Genomic DNA, 11,688 nt, shown 5'->3' on the forward strand with positions numbered 1-11,688 from the left:
TCCATCCCCTTTGTGGCCTCTACAACCGTAGTTGAAAATCCAACCCCAGGAGCCACGTCTGTGGACGCCTCTCTCCAGCCCTCCGTGCCTCCCAGCTCCCTTCCTTCCCAGCTCCGTGTTTTCTCCAGCACCCACCTAGGCCTTTCTCCCAAACACAGCAGGAGACTTGGAGGGGGTCCTACCCGCTTATTTCGCTCACAGAACTTCCTGGAAATTTGTCTCCCTGGATGGAAAACAAGCTCCCCCCAGGAGCCTCGTCACATTGGGACAGTGGCTTTTCTTTTTTTTTTTTTTCTTTTTTTTAATTAAAAAAAAAATTTTTTTTTAATGTTTATTTATTTTTGAGAGAGACAGAGACAGAATGTGAGTGGGTTAGGGGCAGAAAGAGGAGACACAGAATCCAAAACAGGCTCCAGGCTCCGAGCACAGAGCCCGACGCAGGGTTCGAACTCACAGACCATGAGATCATGACCTGAGCCGAAGTCAGACGCTCAACTGACGGAGCCCCCAGGAGCCCCAGGACAGTGGCTTTTCTTGACTGGGAGCAGACTGGCCTTTGTTGTTTTCTGATGGTTGAGGCGTGGCCCCAGCAGACGGACGGAGGCAGATGTCCTGTGGTGCACATGCCCCTGCCCTTGTGTTGAAGACCAGTGCTCTCTGGAGAGTCAGCTCCCGCCACGGCTCGGGAAGGGGACGCAGCTTGACTCACTCCGGCGCTAAGAGTTAGCCAGGGCTGGGGGCTCCCCCGAGCCACCTCCTGGAGCAGCCAAAACCCCAGCAGTTTCCCCCACAGGTTCCGCCTTTGGGGAAAAGAGAAGTCGACCTCAGCAGCCTGTGCCTGAGGTCACGCACTGGGGCCCTGTCCTGGAGCTTGGGTTCCCCGGGCCACTCGCCAGCCAGGATCACCTCAGGGCTCTTCCCTCCTGCCCCCCATCGAACCCCGCCGGAACAGGAGGGGGCTGATGACACAGTGGGAGGCATGAGATCCAGGCCACCTTGTCTCCAGGGGGTCGGGACCCAGGGGGTTCGCAGCCCTGCGGTGGCCTGGTGGGAGCGGGGCTGGGCAGGGTGGCTCCAGACTGCCTCCTGGATCCCTCCCAGGTCAGTTTCCTCTCTGCCAGGCTGCTGTGAGGGCCACGCCGACTACACTGTGCCACCGTGTACATCCAAGTGGGACCGTGTACGTCCGTGATCTTGCACGTGCGGCCCACATTGTGCCGGCTTAGAACATCCTGCCCGTCCTCTGACGCTCCTCTTAGCAGTAAAAGTGGCCTGCGTTTCCTCTCCTTGAATCGGTGTGGGCTCGTGACTACCATCCCGTAGGACAGAAATGGTGCCTCTGAGCTCTTGGCTGGGTGACGAACGGCCCGTCACATCCTGCACCTGTCACTGGAGCCCCTGAGCCGCCGCGAGACACGTGTGAGCCCTCTGAGGTCGCCATGCTGGAGAGACCGCACGGACAGACCCTGAGACTGCAGCCAGCCCGGCTTTCACACTCGTGAGGGAATACACTGGTTCGGGCCCCCAAGATCTGGGGTCTGGCCTGGGAAGCAGCGGATGGGCTGGAACCCGCTTGTGGAGATACGGCCACGTAGGTAAACACAGCAGAGAGATACGAGGCAGTTTCCGTGCAGGGATGTGGCAACAATTGCAATCCCACAGCCCAACGTGCTTTGCAAACGGAAGAGGTGGTTGGTTGTTAAGGTGACTCACGCTCTTCCGATTGTTCTGAAACACTAATACTTCCCTCAGCCGGAGCCAAGGCGCCATGCTTCTCCGGTGGAAGCTTCCGGACAAGACGTGTGCAGAGAAGGCCTTGGTCAGGCCACGGACGCTTGTGCGGTGCGGACAGATGTAGGAAGCCACCTGTCATTTCCCTCCGACCATCCGCCCCTGGGCCCACAGCAGATCAGTGGGACGCAGGTGCGTTTCCAGAACCTTGTCCTCGTTGTGTGTCCACAAACCTGGCTCCTCGTCTTAGGGTGGCTCCAGGAAGGGGCTTCCTCTGACTATTTCCTCCCACTGCTCCTTTCGCGGCCTCCACCCTCGCCTACTTTCTCCTGCACCAAAAACTCCCTCCGGGCAGAAATCTTGGTCTGTAGCACCTAACACGGTGCGTGGATGCTTGTGGAATAACTGGGCCCCACTCATTCTGGCCGACTCCCTCAGCGTGCTCCGAGCAGACCCCCAATTTCATACAAGATTCTGCGTGAGGACAGAGCGGCTCGGGACTGTTCGCTGGCCCCCGGTGAGTGCAGACCCGGAGTGGGGTGGCATTGAGAGAGGTCACCGTCCTCTGTGTCCGCACCTAGTCCGGGGCCAGCTGCTCGTCCCTGACCCTGCCAGCCCACCCACCTCGGTCCCCCTGCACTTTCCAAAACAAGAAGTCATTCTCTTTGGTAGAGATTCTGTCTTTCTCTCTCCCACCTGTTCTTGCCTGGAAACTCTGAAATAAAGTAAACACGCTGCAATATTTAAGAGCCTTTACGGCAACACCTTTGTGGATGCAGATCGGGCAGATGGAGCCCTGAATTCGGCTGGCCCCCGGGGCGATATAAATGCCCTTCATTTATTCACCGAAGACCGACTGCGCGCTTCCCGGGTGCGGCGGGGGCACTGGCGCGCGAGAGAAAGTGAGCCCTGGCCTTGCAATGCCTAACTGCGGTTCTTACGGCACACGCTTGCACTGCTTTTCCGGAAATACTCATGACCATGGGAGTATGAGGGGCAGTCTCGGGTCCCGAACACGCCCCACCCCTTCGGAGGTCCTCATGACGCCCAGCGGCATCCGGAGGGGAGAAGGCCGCTGCTCCTGGCTTCTGCTCCGTGGGTGAGAGGACGCAGTGGTGAGGGCAGGGGAGGACCTTCCCGGGGACACGCTCCTCCGTTCCGTGCGGGTCCCCTGTCACCCCAGGACTCCAGGATCAGGGCGTGTGACGTTCAGATTTGCGGGGACACCCTGTGCGGGAGGCAGGAGCGGGGAGGCCGGAGAGGCCGGGAGGAGGAGGGAGGTTGGCCGGGAGACCCTCGCCCGCAGTGCAGTCTGAGAGCGTTGACGGAGCGGCCTATGGGGCAGATGTACCTGCCGCCGGGGGGGGACTCGGGACGCAGCCGCGGGGCCGATGCCATCACGTTCCTGAAGGTGGAGGCCCGACAGGTGCCCCTTCACGGCCACCTCGAGCCCCGTCACCATCCCCTTCAGTCCCCGCGTGAAATACAAGTCAGCATGAATTTCCCCCGGTTTGTAGTGGTTCGTGGAAACTGACGGAAAGGCTCGCGGTCACTCCACAAGTGGATGGAAAGTGAACTCTGCTTCTCCAGGGACCCCGTATTGCCCGCGTGCTCTCTTTCAACCCCCACGGCTCCCGCCTGCTGGCAGCACGGCCGGCCGGGGCAGGGTGACCCCCAAACACCTGAACCACCGTGCGCTCTGCTGAGGAGACTTGAAATCCGCCCTCGGTCCCCGACGCTCCTCTCAGCCAGACACTTGGCCACGTCCGACCCCGGGTCCCCAGGCCGCTGCCCGAGCTCCAGACGGCGATAGGGGTGCCCTCCACGTCCCACTGCGCACTTGCCCAGCTCCGTCCTTGCGGGGAAGCTGCGTCTCCTCGGTGCAGGGGCAGGTGCGGGGAGAGGGAAGGGGCCGCGTTCACACAGCGCCGGCCGACCGGGCTTCCCGCCTTGTCCCACCTCCGCCCCAATGCCAGCCTGCCCTCCCCATCCCTTCCCGTCCCATCATAGAGATGCAGGGCCCGCAGTGGGCAAGGAGGGAGGCGGCGGGGCGAGGCTGCAGCCGGGGACCTATGTGCGCGTAAGTCTAGAGCCCCGTCTGGTCCCACGGTTTCTGATTCAGACATGGGATAATTTACCTGATTTCAGAACGCGGTGCGAGCAGGACTCTGCTGTGTGTCTGGCAGGGGGGAAGACCGAGGGGGTGCCGCCCGCCCGTGTCACCCGTGCTCAAGTCCCAGGGGGCGAGGGCGAGCTGCCGGAGCCTCGCCCCGGAGGCCCCTGTTCTGTCTGCTTCGGACGGAAGTTCCCTCCCAGATCTTCATGAACCCGCGGCAGCCGCTGGGTGGCTGTGTGGGACACTTGTCTGCGGGTGGCATTCACATCGTGTGAGACGACCCGCTTACGAGCGGACAGGGCGGCCGTGCCCAGTATGCTGATGGTGCCGTGCGACCACCTTGCGGCTCCCCAGCGTCTCGTCACAAATCCCACCCTGTTCCCAGGAAGGAGTAGCCCCCTCCTCAGCCCCTGGTGGCCCCCAGTCTGCTGTGTCCACGGTCCGCTTATTCGGGGCGGCCCGTACTGAACGGAACCACAGCACGGCGCCTACCTGGCTTGCTTGCCTTGGCGCCGTGCTGTGTCGGAGCCCTGTCCCTGTTGCAGCCCAACTCGCCACCTCGTTCCTCTCGCGGCTGAGCGACGTTCCGCCACTCACCCATTTATCCGGCGGTGACCGTTGGCACTGTGGGATCGAGCCGGTCGCCGTCCCCGGCGCTGCGGTGAAGGTCGCGTGCGGGGGTGTGGGCTCCTGTTTTCAGACCGGGGGCGAGCTCCGCAGTGGAGCTGCTGAGCCGTCTGGTAATCCCACGCGCAACCCTCCGAGGAACGGCCGAGTTCCCGCGGGGGCCGCCGCCGGGCCTGCCCACCAGCCGCGTGGGAGCGCTCCGGCTTCTCCACATCCTCCCACAGGAGACATTTGAGCGCCTGCATCCACCGCTCACGTTTTGAGGAAGTGGGCTCTCGCTGAACCGTTTTCCTGCTTCACGCTGTCAACTTTCTCTTTCACACCCGGCCCAGGCCGAGTGACCGGGAGGAAGGATACCGCCCGGTGATGCAAAAGGAAATTTCCCCAGCCTCCACGCGTCGCCGTGCGTCACACCCCGCCGGGGGCCGCGAGCCTTCACCTGCCGTCACCTCGCCGCCTCCCCGAGAGCAGGCTCCAGACGGGGCTGCGCAGCGGGCAGAGGATGGCCGACGGTGAGTTTGGGTACGTTCTCACGCTGGCCCGGGACTATACGAAGCACGTTCTGCAGGGGCCCCAGCCCGGGTCCCACCTAAGCAGAGTATCCCAAGTGCTACAAGACGTGGCCTTCTCGGTCCAGGGGGAGGTCGAGAAGAAGTTGAAGCCATGCCTGGACAAGTTCCACGTGGTGTCGGTAGACACGGCCAGGACGATATTCCACCAAGTGATGGAAAAGGAATTTGAAGACGGCATCATTAACTGGGGCAGGATTGTGACAATATTTGCGTTTGAGGGCATCCTCATCAAGAAGCTTCTCCAGGAGCGGATCGTCCCAGACGCGGACGCGTTTAAGGTTTCCTACTTTGTCGCCGAGTTCATCACGAAACACACGGGAGAATGGATCCGGCAAAACGGAGGCTGGGTATGTGCCGTGGGATATTTCTCGTTGTTCTTACCTTTGAACTAGGAATTGACAGTTTCTCCCCGGTTAAAAAAAAACTACTGTTTTCTTCAGGTGGTTTATTTTTAAAGGTTCTCGTTTTCATTAAAAAGCTTATTTATTTATTTTGGTGGGGGGGGGGGGTGGGCAGAGAGAGAAGAGGAGACAGAATCCCAAGCAGGCTCTGTGCTGTCAGTCAGAGCCCCGCTCGGGGCTCGATCTCATGAAAGGTGGATGCCTAACTGGGCCACCCAGGTGCCCCTGAAGTTTCTCATTTTATAATAAGAAGACATTTCTGGCTCCTTTCCAGTGAATCCTAGAACTTTCTAGCTGGAAAACACATGCGGTTCCAGCTTTGACTCCTAAAGGCCTTACGAGTGGGGGTAAGATTTGGGAGCACGAGAGCGTCTCCCCAGGGCACCTGTCAGAGGCGCAGTGCCCAGCGGAGGACTTGGCTGTGGCCAGGCTGTCATGACAACGTACAATTAGCACAGAAGGAGGTGGAATCAGATGCTGTTATACTTGGGTATTTATTATTTCGCAAAAGACGGGTACATTTTTGCAAGTTCATTGTTTACAAACTGATTTTCTTTTCTTCTTTTTTTTTCAATTTTCCAACATAACAAATTCTGGCTGTTAAAGCCTATTGACTAAAAATAATAGTAATAACGTGCTATACCACCAGCAAGAAGCTTCATAGAAGAATTTCCACATAACAATTCACTTTATTATCAAAGCCTCAGAAAGCCCAGACTGGGGGGTGGAGGGGCTCTGTTAGAAGGCACTGACAAGGGGCGTTCCACAGCTGGATGTTCATGCTTGTCTTTTTACACCAGTACCCTTAACACTGACTTATTTTTTAAACTTTATTTATTTATTTTTTTTAATTTTTTTTTTTTCAACGTTTATTTATTTTTGGGACGGAGAGAGACAGAGCATGAACGGGCGAGGGGCAGAGAGAGAGGGAGACACAGAATCGGAAACAGGCTCCAGGCTCTGAGCCATCAGCCCAGAGCCCGACGCGGGGCTCGAACTCCCGGACCGCGAGATCGTGACCTGGCTGAAGTCAGACGCTCAACCGACTGCGCCACCCAGGCGCCCCAAAACTTTATTTTTTTAATTTTTATTTATTTTTGAGAGAGAGAAAGAGAGACAGAGAGGGAACAAGCAGAGGAGGGGCACAGAGAGAGGGAAACACAGAATCCGAAGCAGGTTCCGGGCTCGGAGCTGTGAGCACAGAGCCCGACGCGGGGCTCGAACCCACAAACCGTGAGATCGTGACCTGAGCCGAAGTCGGACGCTTAACCGACTGAGCCACTCAGGTGCTCCTTAACAACTGACTTTCTGAAACTACTTACGGCTCCCTGGATCCTCTTTCCAACCCCCAGTCCTAGCCCTCTCCTCTCCCCAGAGGGGAGATATGCATTATTAGCAATTATTTTACACGCAAATCTTGCCTATTGAATAACTCTATAGAAAATACACACACTACTTTTTTGTAAAAAATTTTTATACGTATAAATACTACGTGGTACTTATTCCGGGTTTATTTTTCACCCAAGGGCCTTTAAAATATTATTTTAAAGAATACTACAGAAAAAAAAAAAAGAGCCCTACACCTATGCTGTTGTATGTAAATGCTGTTGAACGTCTGGCCGTCTCTGGCTGATGGATATTTCAGTTATTTCCAGTTTGCGATCCCAACAATACATCACAGAATCTCTATCCATGCACTCCCTTGTGGAATATCGAATTGCTGGGTCCTGGTACATGTGCATTTTTTTGACGTACTTGATCCTTGCCCTCCAGGGGGGCTCTGCTAAGCCCCCCCCCCCAACCAGCTGACCAGTGTTCGGTCGCGGCAGCCTGTCCTAATTTCCCCAATCCACTGGGTTAAGAAAATGTAATCAGGGATACCTGGGTGGCTCAGTTGGTTAAGCAACCGACTTCAACTCTGGGCATGACCTCACTGTTCGTGAGTTCGAGCCCCGCGTCCAGCTCTGTGCTGACAGTTTAGAGCCTGGAGCCTGCTTTGGATTCTGTGTCTCCCTCTCTCTCTGCCCCTCCCCCACTCATTCTCTCTCTCTCTCTCTCTCTCTTCCTCTCTCTCTCTCTCTCTTTCTCTTTCTCTGCCCCTCCTGGGATTCTCTCTTTCTCTGCCCTTCACTTGTGCCCTCTCTCTCTCTCTCTCTCTCTCTAAAGAAAATTATAGCTGTCTTTGGTTATTATGTTTTATTTTTATTTTTTATTTATTTATTTTTTAACGATTTTATTTTTAAGTAATCTCTACACCCAACGTGGGGCTCGAACTCACAACCCTGAGATCAAGAGTCGCACGCTCCACTGACTGAGCCGGCCAGGTGCCCCCGGTTATTACAAATGTTCTAAATTTTGATGCAGTCACATTTTACGGGATGTCCCCTGCATCTTGTTTAAGGCTTTCCGGTGTCATGATGGGGCATCCCCCCCCTTGGTCCCCCCCTGACTCAGACTGACTCGGGGCTGGATGAAGCATGGCGGGGGTGGGGGCGGGGGCGGGGTGGGTCTTGCTCTCTTCCTCTCAGCTGTGGGCGACGGGTGGAAATTCCCACCGTGCCACGGAGGTTTCCAGCGAAAGCAAAACTCCTCCGGCGCAGAGGAATTCAGTTCGCGGCTCTCTGCGGGGTCTGTGTCCGGGCACCCCACGTGGTATCTGCAGCATATACGTTGTGATGAACGTTACTCGAAATCTAACGAGTTAGAAGTGTTTTGTGAACTCGTGGAGCCCTTGGCCGGGCGATGGGATGGGATGGTCTCTGAGAGTCTCTGGAAGCGGACTCATCTTTCAGGGGGTGACCTGGGTGTAATTGTGCACGCGGCAGGATGAAGCCTTCCCGAGTGGACGTACACATACACACGCGTGCCCACGCACACACTCAGCCTTCACGGGGTCCTTGGGTGTAGGTAGGCTTGAACCACCGGACTTTCACACCTGGACAGCTTCGCTCTTAGACGTGACGGACGCGCTCCTGAAAACGCGCTCCTTTTCGGCCCACACGAGACACGGGTTGCGTGAAGGAATCAGGATTTGAGTCCGAACACATTAGCACGGCAGGCTGACACGAGTAAACGTACTCGTGAGGGTTCATCTCGGGGCAGATGGCTGAGCTACAGTCGAGATTTCCCGATCCGTGAAAATCGGTCAGACGTGACCGTCCGGAAAGCTCGGGGTCTGTGGTCCTGTCTGCTGTCACCGGCTCCAAATGAGAAATGCGCGTGCATCACGAAAGATGAGAAGGTCAGTTAGCACACAACCAGAGAACTACTATGATCTGAGTACTTCGCAATTACGATTAGACACGTTATGAAAACTTTTGGGTCAGGAAGGCAGTATGTCGGCCGCTTGGATAGTGTGAGCACCGACTGTGGGTCATGCGGTTCTGGGCTGGCTTCTGGGGTCATTCAGTGCCCGTGGGACGTCCACAGGCTACTACTCGGAACCTTGTCTCCTCGTCTGCTGAACGGGGAGAATAATGCTTCCTCCTCCCAGGACCCGGCGTGACGATTAAATCAGTTACTGTTACACACGAAGCACCTGGCACAAGCGCTCGGCACAAGTTTAGGGTTATCGTTAGCGGTAGTGTTGTCAAACTTCCCCGATTGACCAGGTTCGGTCCTCCCAAGTTATACCAGCCAGGGTTAGATATTAGTCACATTCGAAACCAGATGCCCTGAAGGGAAAAGGTAAGACCAGCGTATCGCTAGGACCAGCTATGAAGGGCACACGGGAGATTTCAAGAGGCTTCACTATGTAATTCGGAAAACCACCCTAACACGGAAAGAAAGCCCCTTTCAAGATGGGGACGCACAGTCAGCACTGGTACTTCCCAAGCAACTGCAAGAGTCAGAAGGGGCGAGACGAGCCGTTTTTGTTTGCTTGGTTACGGTTGTTTATGATCTTCCTGCTCTGAAGGATGGTCTTTTTGCGCCACACGGAAGGACACACGGAGACTTGTGCCCGCGTGGCCGGCTGCCCGGCTGGCAGAGGCGTTTCCGAGGCGTGAAGCACAAGCAGCGAGGGGACAGACCCTCCATGAGTCTCTCGCATCCTCTGCTTCGTTAGATTTGGGGGCCAAGTTCTCCTGATATTTCTCTCCAATTTTGACTTGAGATTGAAAGTCACTGAATGAAAAGAAAGACGGAATTCTAGCCCCCCTCCCCCACACCTTGGGCCCTTCGGGAAGGCACTCTAACTGGGGAGTCCCCCTCCACCCCTCTCCCTCACACCCTATGTCCGGGGCACAAGCCAGTCCTGTCGGTCGGTCATGCACCCAGCCCATCCGGGACGCGTCCTCCTTCGTCTGACGCCGGCCGTAACCTCTTACCGGTTTCCATCCTTGCCCTGCTAGTCTGTTCCCCACACAGCAGCCAGAGTGATCTCTGAACGACGTGAATGCTCTCGTGTCCTGGCCTAATCGGAACCCTCCCAAACGCGCCTTCGCCCGGGAGCAAAAATAAAATAAACGTTCTGACTGCTGTAGTCAGAGCCCTACCTGGTCTGGCCCTAAGTCCCCAACCAACCCCATTTCCTGTGAGTCTTTCCTTTGCTTCATAGCGCCAGCCTCCCTGGATAAGCCAATCACACTCCGCCCTCAGGGCCTTTGCACTTGCTGTGGCCGCTGCCTGGAATCACCAGGGGTCTGCATTGGCCCCGCTGCCCTTCCCAGGGGTCCGTGCCACGGTTGCCCTCCTCGGGGAGTCTTCCCTAGCCGTCCCGTCTGTGACGGCACCACCACCGCTCTATCCTGTACCCGGCTTGACTCCCTCGTAACTGCTTATCCGTTCCTTGTCTTTCTCTGTGACCAGAACTCAAGCTTCGTGAGGCCAGGGGTCCTGCGTGTTTAGTTCACCAGTTTGTTTTCAGCGCTTCAAACAGCACCTGGCATGTGGCCGAAGCTCAGTAAACGTTTGTCGGATGAGTACACGTAGTGAATAATCGCCAGGGAAACGCGGGGATAACGTTGGTGTCTTCCTAGATGTCAAACATTCTGAGGATCTGGGGTTCTTTGCATTATTGATGCAGAACGTTATTTTACGGCTTAGGCTTTTCTGAAGCCACGGTACCTGAATCTAATGAACTATTCCTGGAAAGAACCAGATCTGTGTGCTCCTTCTTTATTCCCACATTACGGACAAGATATCGAATCCCTGTTTCTCTAGTTTCATATGATGGTTTTAAGATGCAAATAGTGTCACTGGAAATAAGTTTTTGAAAGAGGAAACCTCTCTCCTGCCACTGTAACCATCTGCGTGCGCGTGTCCTGTGCAATGACGATTGAGGAACGTGAGTTTTCTCCTTTGAGATCACCTGCCTAATGTATTGCACACCAACACTTGTAACGTCTACAGAATATCCCAATTTTATGCGTCACAATTACTTTACCAGTTCCGAATTGTTAGACATTTGGGTTGTCTTCCTTCTTGGAAACAATGCTTCAAGACTGGCCCCGGGTGGGTTTTCCGCCCCATCGCTGAGCAGGCCGCCTCTTGATCGGTGTCTTAATGATGGATGGCCCATCGCACTGCTCCCAGAATGCATACTGCCTCCCGAAAGCGCTCTATCAATGGAGGGACGACCCAACAACCCCACCAGCCAGGGGGCAGGACCAGTAAAAATAATTTGGGGGATTTCACAAGACTCAAAATAACAAGGTCAACTTAACAGGTCTAAAAATCAGTAAGACCATATTACAATGTGAATTCTTTAACTGCCGGTAATGTTGAATTTTCCCCCACACCCTTGTGCGTGATTCGTGTTTCTGCTTTCAATAGCCCTTGTCTTCTCAACTCTTAGGGGCTCGATGATGAGTCTCTTACCCTTGAATGAGCCCTTTCATGATAAATGTAAATATTTTCCTGGTCAGTTCTTTTCTGTTTTTTGTTTTTTTTTTAATTATTATTCTGTTAAAATACACATAATGTAAAAGGTACGGGCTTAACCATTTCTTTTTTTTAATTTTTTTTTAATGTTTATTTATTTTTGAGACACAGAGAGACAGAGCATGAATGGGGGAGGGGCAGAGAGAGAGGGAGACACAGAATCGGAAGCAGGCTCCAGGCTCTAAGCCATTGGCCCAGAGCCTGACGCGGGGCTCGAACTCACGGACCGCGAGATCGTGAGCTGAAGTCGGACGCTTAACCGACTGAGCCACCCAGGCGCCCCTGGGCTTAACCATTTCTAAGCGTGCACATCAACAGTATTAAATAGTCGCACTGTTGTGGGACGTCACCAGGATCC

At 55.3% G+C, this 11,688-nt stretch overlaps 1 protein-coding gene across 2 annotated transcripts in view; it reads left to right on the forward strand.

Moving 5' to 3' along the window:
• Nucleotides 1-11,688, forward strand: part of BCL2A1 (BCL2 related protein A1) — a 60,925-nt gene that overhangs the window by 46,135 nt on the left and 3,102 nt on the right. Inside the window, exon 1 of one of the 2 annotated variants that reach the window (XM_086711759.1) lies at nucleotides 4,836-5,393. The exons of the other annotated variant lie outside the window; for it this stretch is intronic. Within the exon in view, the coding sequence (XP_086567885.1) occupies nucleotides 4,977-5,393 (417 nt within the window). The 5' untranslated portion in view covers nucleotides 4,836-4,976. Of the gene's footprint in view, nucleotides 1-4,835; nucleotides 5,394-11,688 lie in introns of those variants that run through there. 2 annotated transcript variants of the gene reach the window in all.

The sequence above is a fragment of the Puma concolor genome, chromosome B3, assembly GCF_028749965.1.
Source record: "Puma concolor isolate L17-30 chromosome B3, mPumCon1.1.hap2, whole genome shotgun sequence".
Taxonomy (NCBI): domain Eukaryota; kingdom Metazoa; phylum Chordata; class Mammalia; order Carnivora; family Felidae; genus Puma; species Puma concolor.